This window comes from Erpetoichthys calabaricus, chromosome 2 (assembly GCF_900747795.2).
Source record: "Erpetoichthys calabaricus chromosome 2, fErpCal1.3, whole genome shotgun sequence".
Lineage (NCBI taxonomy): Eukaryota > Metazoa > Chordata > Cladistia > Polypteriformes > Polypteridae > Erpetoichthys > Erpetoichthys calabaricus.
In genome coordinates this window covers 264,989,430-265,002,445 of record NC_041395.2, presented here as the reverse complement: position 1 = coordinate 265,002,445, position 13,016 = coordinate 264,989,430, and the positions used below count along the sequence as shown (strand labels likewise).

The following is a 13,016-nucleotide window of genomic DNA, read 5'->3' as shown; positions in this document are numbered from 1 at the left end:
TACTGTCATGGAATCAATTTTAATGAAGAAGCCACAGATCATATCTTATTCTTAAAATATAAAAGCAACTTTTGCAAGATACAATTTAAATGTAGAAATTAAGCTGGCCAAGTAGGCTTCAAGAAGACAGGAACATATTAAAATAAAACACCATTAAGAAAAAAGTGTGAAAAATATTCTGACACTATGATTTGAAATATGATAAATTATGAGTTTCTCTTAAAAGTTCCTTTTTGATTCTTTATAGAGGCACTTGAGAGATTACAATCTTAAAAACCACACTTGGCTAGCATCAGTATATCCAGGGTTAGAGGTAAATATCATAACATGAAGAACTTAAAGATGAGGTGGGAGAGAAGGTTTGGGGTGAGATGAGTAAGGGTAGTAGAGGTGGAGACAATGAGGATCATAATAGAAATGAGTAGAGAGGCAACAAGAAACAATACCTTGAAGTGTAATGATAGCCACAAGATGAAAAGTAAACCAACAGAGAATAAAGTAAACTAGCAAAAGAAAATGGAAGAAAGAGAACCATGCACAGAGAAAATTAAGAAACCAACAGTCTAAGGGGAAGATGGCACCATACCTATAACATGGGAAGCTGCAACATTAGGAGGAATAGCAAAGTCTATGTACTTACAGGAAGCTTCACGATAGGAGCAAAACTCAGAGTCTACCACTGCAAAACTACCTCTCTGGGCAGTCAAGAGCATCCAGCCTCCAAGACAAGTGTTCTCTGGGCGTTAAGGTTTATTTAAACTTCAAGCATCAGCAAAAAGCCCGTCTTTACGCTAGGCAGCAGCGTTTTCCTTTTATACTGTATTTAGGCTTTCAACTCTGAAAGGTAAGCAACATCAAATAACCATTTAATTATGAGCAAGGTGAAAGGGAAAGAAAGATGTAAGAACATATGTGAGAAAACAAGAATCAGTTCAATGCACAAAGAACCAAGGGTAAGAAGATAAACATACAGAAAGTATTATTTGTGTTATAGACTTTATTATAAATATGCTGCATGCTATTTATACTTTATTTAGTTTTATGCATTTAATGGTATTGTATTTTTGTCAGCTGTTCTGAGGAGACATGCAAACAAGAATATTATTGTACTACAGCATGTATACTGCACAATAAACTTGACTTGACATATGAATTCAGACTATAGAGGTTTACATATTGCTGCCTTTCACATGTCAGTTATTCAAACAGATGAGTTCACGTCACAGTCACTGGTCAGAGTGAGTTAGATATGCATTCAGATCCAAGGGGGTTGAGGTACTGGAGCATCTGGCTTTCCTGGCGTCATAAACATAAAGTAGTTGTAGTGTCATGTGTGCAGTGCACGGTATAGTGAAATTCTTACTTGCATGACTGACCAACATGCAATATGCTGTCACTCTTTAGTGCTCTGATAAAAGAGAATGAATTGAAATACAGGGAAGAGGAAACTCTCAACTATAGTACTTGGATTGGAAAAAGATAAATTGGGCAATATTTGTTCTTATTAGGGTAAGAGGTTTTGAATTCTGTTCATTCATTTTATATTTTTCTTCTGCTTTTGCTCATACTGTATCTCTCTTGTACTTCTGATAAAATTTATACTCAACTTAACAGTAGATTCAGAAAAGTTTTCAGACCCTTTAACCTTCCGCACTTTACTGTGCTGTTGATTTAATATTTAAAAGGATACATTTGCCATTTTTGCCCATTAGTCTACATACAATAGCCCATAATGACAAAATGAAAACTTGTTTTCAGAAACATTTGCAAATTTAGTTAAGATCAAAAACTGAAATCTCTTGTAAGTATCCACACCCTAAACTTTGTGCTCTGTAGAAGCCGCTTTAGCAGCAATTACAGCTTACGTTTACTTGGGTAAGTCTGTACAAGCTTTGCACATCAGCATTTGGCAGTTTATCATATTCTTCTGGGCAGACTCTCTAGATCCGTTAGATTGTATGGGAAGCGTCTGCAAACTGACATTTTCAGGTCTCAGGTCTATGAGGTTAAATTCTGGGGTTTGGGTGAGCGAATTGTCTTGGCTATATGCTTCAGACCATTGTCATGCTGAAAGGAGAATCATCGACCCAATCTGAAGTTGTGTGCATTCTAGAGCAGGTTTTCTTTAAGGATCTCTCTGAATGCATTCATTGTTCCTTCAAAACTAATTAGTCACCCTGTTCCTGCTGCTGAGAAGCAGCCCCATAACATGATGCTGCAACCACCATGCTTCTCTGTAGGGATGGTATTTGACAAGTAATAAGCAATGCCTGGTCTTCGCTTGGAGTTCTGCCCAAAGAGTGAATTTTTCTCTCATCCGACAAGAGAACCTTTAAATGCTTTTTACTCAACAATTGCTTGTTTTAACTACTCTACCATAAACATTGGATTGATGGAGTGCCTCTGAGATGGTCATCCTTCAATGGGTATTCCCATCTCAGCAGAGGACTTCTGAAGTTCTGCTAGAGAGACCATTGGGTTCTTGGTCACCTCCCTGACCAAGGTCTTTCTTGTCCAGTTACTCAGTTTGGCTGGATGACCAACTCTAGGAAGAGTCTTGGTGGCTCCAAATTCTTTCATTTCACGCACTGTGTTCCTGGGAACACTCAACGCTATAGAAATGGCCTTATACCCTTGCCCTGACCTATGCCTCACCAAAATTTTATTGCAAAGGTCTACAGAGGATTCCTTGGACTTCATGTCTTGTTTTTTGTCCTATATAAATACTTTTAGTATCAAGGTATTATTTGGACATAAAGCCTTCATAATGTTGTCACTTGGATACTTGATTTATATGGTCAAAGTTTATTTGAACAAATGATCAATTAAAAATAAAATAAAATCTAGAGGTATTCATGTAAATATTTTTATAAAGGTATTTACAGTAACTGACCCTTTAAAGTGTTTTTAATATTACAACATTGTTAAAGTTATTAATCTAAACATTTAACATGCTTTCATTACTTTACAGAAAAAGGACAATGTTTCAGAAGATTGTAGATGCCACAGAAAAAATGGAGACGGAAGAGGAGCAAATAAAATATGTCACAAGTGACCCCACCAAGAAGGAAATTATTATGTAAATATTTCTTCAATAATTGCATAATCATTTTGACTTTGCAAAAATTACATACTCTATTATAAAGTATGCATGACAATTAACACTTTATGCTTGTAAACATTCATATTTTTTACTCTATAAATATATCTGGATTTGCTCCTTTCTTGCACTTTAAAGGGCTATGATGATGACTGGATGTGACTTATCTGCCATTACCAAACCATGGGAGGTACAAAGTAAGGTGAGTACAATGCACTTTCTTTTTATTTATTATTAATAATTTATTTATTAATTCAGTTCATTTAAATAAAAAATTTCTGTCGGAAATGTCACAATAATGTGGTATTAAGTGCCACAACACAAAGAAAAATAACATAAAGCAGCATTTACCATAGAAATACTAATTTATATTAATTCATCTATTTTGTATCCAACCTATCCAGTTCAGAGTCAAAGAGGGCTGGCAGCTATCCTGACTGCACCAATGGCATGGCAGTGCCAGTCCATCGCAGAGCACACCCTCACACCTGTTCAATTAACTTTACCAACACATAATAGGTATATTATGACCATAAAGAATATGCTACATGATATGGAAAATGTCAACTCCTTACTGTGACATCAAGGAAAATAAATGTCTGAAAACTCAGAAACTATAAGGGACTACATGTGAAGATGACTATGTGGAAAAGGTCCAACACCTAAGTCACTGTAGTGGAAGGGACGCTGGAGATATAAACAAATGTTAAAAGGTGAACAACAACACAAGACACTTATACCAGTCCCTAAATAAAAATGGATTGGCACTGTGCTGGGGAAAAGACATATACAACTTAATTTTTACACTTGCATCTGTGTAGGTTACATTTTTTGATGTCAAAATTTCTAGGGTAAATATGCTTTTTAACTGTGATTGTAATATCACACTTGTTTCTGGCTTTTTAGACACATTAATCCTTCCATTATCTTTTTTAGGTGGCACTTATGGTAGCAAATGAATTTTGGGAGCAAGGAGATCTGGAAAGGACAGTTCTCGAGCAGCAGCCTATAGTAAGTACTGCTTGAATGAGAGCTAAACGGTTTTATTTAAATCAGTCCTGCTATACTTCTGTGGCTGCAGCTGTTTATTCCAACCAGTTCCTCAAATCAACAAGTCATTCTTATTCTATCCAATCTTATTGTCTCTTATTATGCATTCAGGACAGTATATGATTTTTACATTTGGAAGAAATTCAGAAATGTGTATTATTTTCCATTGTTTTAAATACTTAGCTTTATTTTTCCATTTCTTTTTAAATCAACTTTTTCTGTGGACTTTGCTCCTTCAATCTAATCCAAATGTTGACGGTAACAGAGGAGCAATGCAGACACAGGTGCAAATGACCTTGAATGCTGAAGGAATGAAGCTATTTTAGTATCTCAATCATCTACATGTTAGGTTTCATTGCATTTTTCTCCCTTTAATTGCAATGAGAAGTCAAGCAAAATGGCACCTTTTATTGTCTAACTAAAAGATTGCAATATGCAAGCTTTTGAGGCAACTCAGGCCCCTTCTTCAGGCATGATGTAATGCAGAAACTGGAGTTCCCTGTGCTTATATAGACACTAGGACAGATACAGCATTGGAAAACCTTCAAGTGGGTCAGCTTAAATGTAAAAAAATGAATAGACCTCCCCAGGCTTAGATTCATTTAGCAAGAGAGGAGACTAATGTACAGTCAAGATCTTCTGATAAGATAACTGCCCAACAAAGTCTTTTGAAGATTTTGAGTTTTTCCATACAATGTGGATCTGTAGTCAGGTTGTCTGGGTCAGTCAGAGAGATGTAAACAATCCTCATATTTGTTATAAAACTCTTGTCTCTATTTAAACCATGTTGTAACGTGTTAAATTTTAGCATGAGTTTAACTTCCCATTCTTTTCTATCTTGCTGTGTTCTGAAGCTGCCCATAAGACCTGTGACTTTAAAGTCCCTCTCACAGTGTCCATGGCTGTTGAAGTGGGCTCCTACAAGAACGTCCCTATTGCCATGCTTAATGTAGAACCTGTGTAAATTCAGAATTGAATGTAGTTTTTTTTAAAACATTACCTTTGAACAATGGGCACTGTTCACTGAAACCATTCATCACAAGCAGAAATACACATTCTTAAAAATATTATTTTTTTTATGTTATTACTTAGCCTATGATGGACAGGAATAAGGCTGATGAATTGCCGAAGCTGCAAGTTGGATTCATCGACTTTGTGTGTACATTTGTATACAAGGTATGCTATTCTGATTAAACACTGCAAACCTAATCATCCTTTCCTTTATCTAAACATGTAATGTGGGATTGCAATGTGATCTTCATGCAAGTTGTGATACACTGATCATATGTGTTCCATAAGTAATGCCTTATTTGTAATCATTAAAGTGTGAGTGATTTATGGATCGAATATGCAGTTTGCAGATTGGTACAGAATTTGCATGAACATAGAAAATAACAGGATAATATTTGGGGATTCTTTTTTTAATTAATGGAAATTATTTATGAAAACAAGAGAGTTTTAACTTACATGTGATATTTTAGGTGGGGTAAAACATGACCTAGAGACATCAAAATGGAAATAGACCTGATCACAATTCAGAACAGATGCAAATTAAATTTAATTTGAAGAAATGTAATTATTCTCCTCTCAACACTGTAAAACAGTAGATATGATTACATGCGGGTGTGGAATGAGGATGATTTAAATAGATAGTATATTGTATTAAAAAGATATAACTCATAGTTGTTATTTTTCATAGCGAGACCAGTGTATAGAACCAATTAATTAGGTCAATAATGAAATACAACTTATGCAGCTCTGATCTCCCAAAAAAAGTACAGACTAAGAGGTGTAATGACAGAAGTGTTTAAAAACAGGAATGGAGTCAGGTGAATGCTGTTACTTCACACAAACAAACATTTCTTTATGCAAAGATAAATGTGCTGCCACTTAATGAACCTTATAAGGATAGGCATATTTAAGTTACATTTCACTAGAATTTATACTGAAGAAATAAAAGTGTTGTTTGGCATAATACTCCAATATCACAATATCTTTTAATGCTGAGACCAAACTTATGAAAGTGGGTACTACAAATCTAGACTTTTACCCAAAAGTGACAAACTGCAGTAAAGTTAACATATTCATCACATTTCATATTGCTTATCACCTTTTATCCCCACAGTATCTGCAATGCTTTCCCTAGTCTAATTTTTCATCTCTCCAGTAAAAGGTTTTTAGAGACTTAAATTCAATAAATAATCCAAAAAACGGTGTTCATGGTGGAAGTTCAAATCATCAATAAATAAATCCAAAAACAGGTTACAATCAAGGTTAAATCACATTCAAGATCTTCCTTCTCAAACTAATCCCAGATTTCTGTGCTTGTTTCTACAACATGTCCATGCTGCTCACCTCAAAAGTCTGCTCCACAGCAGGAGACGCCTTCTGACAACCGCAGTCTTCCATTTAAAATTGCTTGTGTTTCGTGCCGCCATTCTTCAGCATCTGTGAGGATCATGAGCTTTGCTCTTTTTTGCCACTGCCTTCAGCGGAAGCCCACTCTGAGCGTTTGGTCGTCCCTGCTCTTTGCACGCTCAGCAGGAGTGACCCTACCCTGTGAGCGCTGGCCAGTTGCTCAACCCGGGACCCTCACCATTTCTCTCCATGCTACAGCAACAGCTATATCACAACCCCAATGTACAGTACTTATCTTTTCTCCTGTAGCATCCGAGGCCTTCTCATTCTTTCTCTCAATTTCTTGTTCCTGTTCAGTCTTTTTCTCTCTCTCTCTCTCTACCTAATTGCCCTAAATTTAGGCTCCTTTACATACAAATAGGTACAGGTGCCTTAATTGTAAACCCCAGAGTGCTAATACAGAAAGTGTGCATGTTAACATATGAATGCAGATCCAGTCAATTTACCCATCAGCACCCCAGGGCTGCTCACCTATCGTAACGTGTGCATCTATTCCCGCCCACAGCCCAAACCCATTGTTTTTAACTAAAAACCTGCTCACTGCCATTTATCTCTAAATGTTTTTTACAACAATATGTTAAAATTACTTGTGTATTACTGATGGTTGCTATTAGTTGTATTTTATGATTAGTTTTGGGTGAGAACCCTGTGACTGCCTGATTTTCGGTGCTTAAGGTGTAGTGAAGAGGCAGTGCCGACATGGTCTAAGACCTGGTCCAGTTTCTTTTTTCTTCAGTTTCTTGCTACCATATTCTCTGATATCATCTTTATGGTTAACTTAAAGATCACTTTTTAGAATATATATGTGGACTCTGTTTAAAAGATCAAGTAATTATGCTTACTTACAGTAGGCATCGCAACTTCCTTTTAGAAATTTAGCCTTTAAGCTGAAGATGTACCCCACACTGGAAACAAACTTTATTTTATAGTTGTGTCTGAATTAGCTTGCTTTTAGAAACGCAGCATGGTTACACTAATGACATGCAACTTGCAATATAAATTGCTCAGGTTTGGCTCTGAGAGTGTCCACAGATATTGCAATGTACTTGTAGGGCTCAGTGATAAAAAAAGAGGTGCTGTGCGTTGCTTACTGCCTTTACAGAGTGCCAGCCCTCATTCTTGCTGAAGCTAATACCCTTCAGCTCTCCCCCACATCCTTATGTGTGAGATTACAGTCTGGTTATAAAAGTAATTGTCCAAATCCAACTTTCTGCCCTTATACAGACTGTGCTAGCAGTCGTCTTGTCCACTATGCACTACATTAACAAACTAATTTGTAAATCATTTCTAAATAAACCCATTCAGAAATTAGCACTCCGTGAGATACCGTTGATGACTCCATGCTCTGGACGCCCTATTTGCTAAGATCTGGGTTCCCTATTTAGTGTTTCTCTTTCTTTGTTCACCTCCAGTTAAGATCAGTCCTTAAGACATGATGAGTTCCATTATCGTCTCCTCTTACTTTCCATCCCCTTTTTGCTTTCTGTTATTGACCAGTCCATAATTCTTACTAATGGTCATTCAGTCTTTTTTTTAACCTTTTCCATTTCATTCCATTCAGGGCTGGATGGTGGTTTGTTTACTGATGAGCAAGGCTTCCGTTTTGTTTTGTTTTTTTTATCAGTTGCTCCTTTGAAATTAACTTTGTTCAACACAGTAAAAATGTTTATCATTTCAAGTATTCTATTCTGTAATCAACTCTTTGGTGTGCTCCTAAAAATATCAGAAATGTATAAATTGAATGAGCAGCATAGAATTTATATATTCAGCTTTAGCCTGCACAGACTTTCCATTTTAGTACTATACAAAAGATTGCTGAGAGTTAATCTAGGAATTTAGAACTATCCCTTTGTAAATGCTTTTGTATATCTATCCTGTGATGACCTCTGTCCTACATTTAGCAAAATGAAAAATGTAAAAATAATAATAAGACATAAACATTCATTTGTGAACCAGAAAGCACAATTATAACACTGTAATATATATTTAAAAATATATTTAATTTATATTAATGTTGTAGATCTATTTTTAGGAATACAGTATAATAAATGACACTTTAGAATGTAATTGAGGTACAATTTACAGGCACAGGTTAAGTTCCTGACTAGGGTGTCTTCTGTTTCCCATTGTTTAGTCCCCTATGACCTAGGATTACAAAATTATGAAAAAAATATGGTTGCTTTGCTTTTTATAAAATAAATCAATCCAATCATTCTTAGCAACATTTATAACAAAGTCTTCCACTGAAAAATTAATAAAACACTTTTTTAGCTATCCAGAAACTTGAAACTTAAAAACTGTATCTGTTAATCAAAATACAATTCTAAATGAAAACTATTTCCAAAACTGTTTCTCATATTCTAACTAAATATTATAGAACATCCACTGTGAGGAGCCTGCATATATAAGTTAAATAAGTAAAACAGTATGGGCCTCAGGTGATTACAGTGGGCACATCAGTAGTTTTCTTAAATATATAAATTGCACCATTAATTACATTCTTTGAATAAAATATGAAATGTTCTGTAAGTTTTGTGTTTTACTTACGTTTTCAATTGGGAGAAAAGGTTACTTTTTGGCCTATCTTCTTAAATATAAAGTTAAATAACTGGCTTTTACATTACACAACATTTCAAGTGAAAAAAGGCACAATCTGAAGTCTGCAAAGATTTCATAAAATGACATCAGAGGAGCTAATGTTCATTTTCTAACTGATTTATGAAGTAAAATAGGCATACTAGAAAATAAACATTTTCCTTTGTCTGTAAAACTAATGAAGCATGTCCATGCCCAAATGCCAGTATTTACATTACCCCACATGCTATGGTATGCAGTGTGGCCTAGTGCTTAAAGCGTTACAATCTATAACGCTAGCAGTTTAATAAATCTCTCTGACTCACAATGTGATTATGAGTTAGTCACTTAGCCAAACTAGAAATATAAAAAAAACAATTATACTATAAAGTTTGTTGGCATAGCATTCACTAAAGAAACCTGTTCAATAAAATTAAGTCTTTGGAAATGGTTATGAAAAGCACTGTTGCTGTGTAACAGAACTAACCATTGCATTTCTTTCTTTTCTAAAACCATAACATCCAGTAACAAAAATGTACAGAGTTGTGTTAACATGCTAGTTTTGTACATATGAAACATTAACTTCATTCTGCTTTGTTTCTGTTTGCCCAAGGGGAAATCTGGTCGACAATATTGCTTTAGTCGAGTTCCAGATGACAGATTTATTTCACAGCACTTTTACTGAACATGTACTAACCAGCACTGTCTTATCATACAGGAATTTTCAAGGTTTCACAAAGAAATCACGCCAATGTTCTCAGGTCTTCAAAACAACAGGGTTGAATGGAAAGCAAGAGCCGATGTTTATGAAGAAAAAATGAAAGCCATTGAGGAGGAAAAGAAGAAGAGAGAAGAAGAAGAAGCCAAAAAAGGTTTAATGTCCTTTTACAGTTTTAAATTCAACAGCAGACATTGTGAAGAAAAAAACAACATAAAATCACACAGAGAAATATTTGTTCAAGTTGTATCTTTAAATAACCTTATAGTTAAATATAATTACATACATTGCCTGGTATATAGTAGCAAAAATGACTTTTCAGGGAAATAAAGCTTCAGATGTCCATGGGCCAGAGCACACAAAACACATTATCAGTAGCCAGTGAAGTAATAGCTTTGGTTATCATAATAAAAACACAAATGTAAAATGTGATTTAATACTCAGTTTTTACTTATAATTGTATGCTGTATATCAAAAGCAGGCACTACTGTAACTGTAAAGGTTGCACTTGTTAAATCATACATAGGTCTGCACCTACTGTATGTCTGGTTTTACTCTGGCATATATTGCCAAAAAAATATTAATAGCTGATAATGGACCGGATTAATTTAATTTCTAAAAAGCTCTAATACTGTATGCAACAACAGTTAAACAATGAAAGAAAGGGAGACAGATTGATCAATCCAGCAATAGATATACTGTATACAGTATAGTAAATAGAATTTAAGTGAAATATCAGTTGCTCTTAAAGCAACGTAGAATATAAAGTCAAAGTACAATTTATTAGTGCAAGGACCAGAACTATACACACAATATGCCCAGTTTACACCTAATAAAGTGTCCCAAAAATAATGTTGCTGTGCCAATGTGCCTGTTATAACTGATAAGGCTAACAACAGGCATGATAAGAAGAGGTAATATACAATTACCAGATTTAATTCACAATGGTGAAAGGACCCAGTGGCTAAAGGAGTTACAAGAACATGTATTGAGTAAGAGACAGACTGCAGTACGCATGATGATCTCATATTTTGATATTAACCTGTGGGGATGCAATAAGACTGTTGCATAAAGTGACTGCTGCAGTGATAGAAACAATGGCATCACAAGCCAAGGAACCAGGAAAACAAGAGGCAGCTGAAATGCCAACATTGTAAATTTTCTGTTGCAAACTGTAGTAATAAAAGGAAATACTCTGCACCATTTACATTAAGTTGGCAAAGAGAAATGCAGTTTTATAACAAGATGCTCATTGGTTGAATTTTCTTGTTTCAAGTAGAGATGGAAGTTTTTTTAGTTAAAGATTAAATCTGTAATAGATCAAATTCATCTCAAGTTATTAAGTAAAAGCAATTCATGCATAAAAATTCCAAAACATTTATATATACAGTATATATGACAACATACAAAAAATTATAAGAAAAGAATAAGCTAAGTTTAAGCAGATTTTCTTTAAACTACTGATAGTCAACACTCAACAAATTTTGTACAGGAAGAGAGATCCAAGGCTTTGTTAAAGAAAACCAAATTGCAGCTCACCTATTTCCTGTGTTTAACTCAGGGTGCATTTATCAAAGCTGTAATAGTAGATTTTAAACAATGATAGCAGGCTTTGAGATACAGTATATAAAGGTAATAGACCATCAAGAGATTTAAAACATGAATTTATACCAGTAGAGCTCTTAAAATAAAATGATCAGACAACTTTGTCAATATGACTGCAGATAATGAGCAACAATAATACATTACATTTTAAACATAGGCTTTTTACACATGTAATGAACATTTTGAGATGTAAAAACAAGATAAGGTAAAACTGAATGTCTAAACATGCTAAATAAACTAATTCAATTTCCAGCTTCTACAGGACATATGCAGTCAGTTATTCCACAAAAGCATACAGAATAAAAACAGCTGCTTATTATAAAGGAGTCAGCAGAAGTACCAGAAGCCCAAGCACAATAGGTTCATATTACATCTGTACTTTTTGGTTAGGATTTGGAACTGTATGTTACAATTCTAATGAGTCTGTGGTTATTTTTTGTTTTTTCTTTTTCTGCAGAAGGCAATGGTGATGGCAGCAAGTCTAAAACATGCACAATATTTTAGAAAATGCACAACTCCTTCTCACCGACTCCTCCTATGATGACTGCAAAAGAATGTTTACTTCTGACTTCATCTTTACTTTCTCACTTGTGGATGTCAGTTGCAATGGACTAAATGATCATTCTGAATGGAAATTTTGAGTTGGAAAGTGCACCAATATTTTCTGGACTTACACATAAAAAATAGAGAAGTAGAAGCAATTTTCATTGTAAATAGCTGTAATTTATTATAAAGTTAAATACATAAATATACATTTTAATTTAGAGATTCATTTCGGGCATTTATGCCATAGATCTGATCTAATTAAAAATACACATTGTAATTTGCTTCCAAGTGGAAGATATTTTAAAACCCATTTTGCTTCATTACATAATAAAAATGTATATATACATACTTGTGATCTAGTGTTTGCATGTCATTGTAACTACCCAAAATCAACTCATCCAATACTGTTAGTTGGGCCCACCAGGTTTTTAATATTCTGTAGTTCTAAATAATCTAAAATGTGTTATTTTTTTATACCCTCAAAAGGACTTTTATTTGATTTAGCTACCAAATATATTGGCTACAACATATCTGACATAAAGTCAATTTCTCAAAAAATTGATGAAGGCAACAAACTGTACAATGGTAGCAGTGTCTCAAATACTAGGAAAAAGTGAGTTTTTTTTTTTAATGTTACTTGACCAAGGTCCCATGACCATAATGCTGTTTTCATTGGCTATAAATACTTTTCCTGTGGTACAGTGCAGTGATGATATAGTCAGAGATACGTCATGGAAAGACGTACACAAAGAACAGTCTGTGGAAGCCTTCTCTGAGATGAATGAAGTGAGGCTTTGGGGTAGAAAGGCAGGCAGGGTTTGAAGTATCACAGTTCATGGAGTGTTTATGTACACAGCAAAAAACTGAATTGGATTATAAAGTGGGTATGAAGTCAGTGATCTAGCAATCTATTCAAGTCTAATACTGCCATTCTATTTGTCCTGAGTTCAGACCCTACCAGCAACATTTCTATTAATGTAAACTTCATAGCTATAAAAATGTTTG

General features: G+C 34.7%; 1 protein-coding gene across 1 annotated transcript in view; it reads left to right on the top strand.

The window, feature by feature from the left end:
- Positions 1–12,383, top strand: part of pde6c (phosphodiesterase 6C, cGMP-specific, cone, alpha prime) — a 60,885-nt gene extending 48,502 nt beyond the window's left edge. The window contains exons 17-22 of the mRNA XM_051923756.1: positions 2,972–3,079; positions 3,239–3,302; positions 4,037–4,111; positions 5,243–5,326; positions 9,861–10,014; positions 11,923–12,383. Of these exons, the coding sequence (XP_051779716.1) occupies positions 2,972–3,079; positions 3,239–3,302; positions 4,037–4,111; positions 5,243–5,326; positions 9,861–10,014; positions 11,923–11,969 (532 nt within the window). The 3' untranslated portion in view covers positions 11,970–12,383. The remainder of the gene's footprint in view (positions 1–2,971; positions 3,080–3,238; positions 3,303–4,036; positions 4,112–5,242; positions 5,327–9,860; positions 10,015–11,922) is intronic.
- Positions 12,384–13,016: the final 633 nt, after the last annotated feature.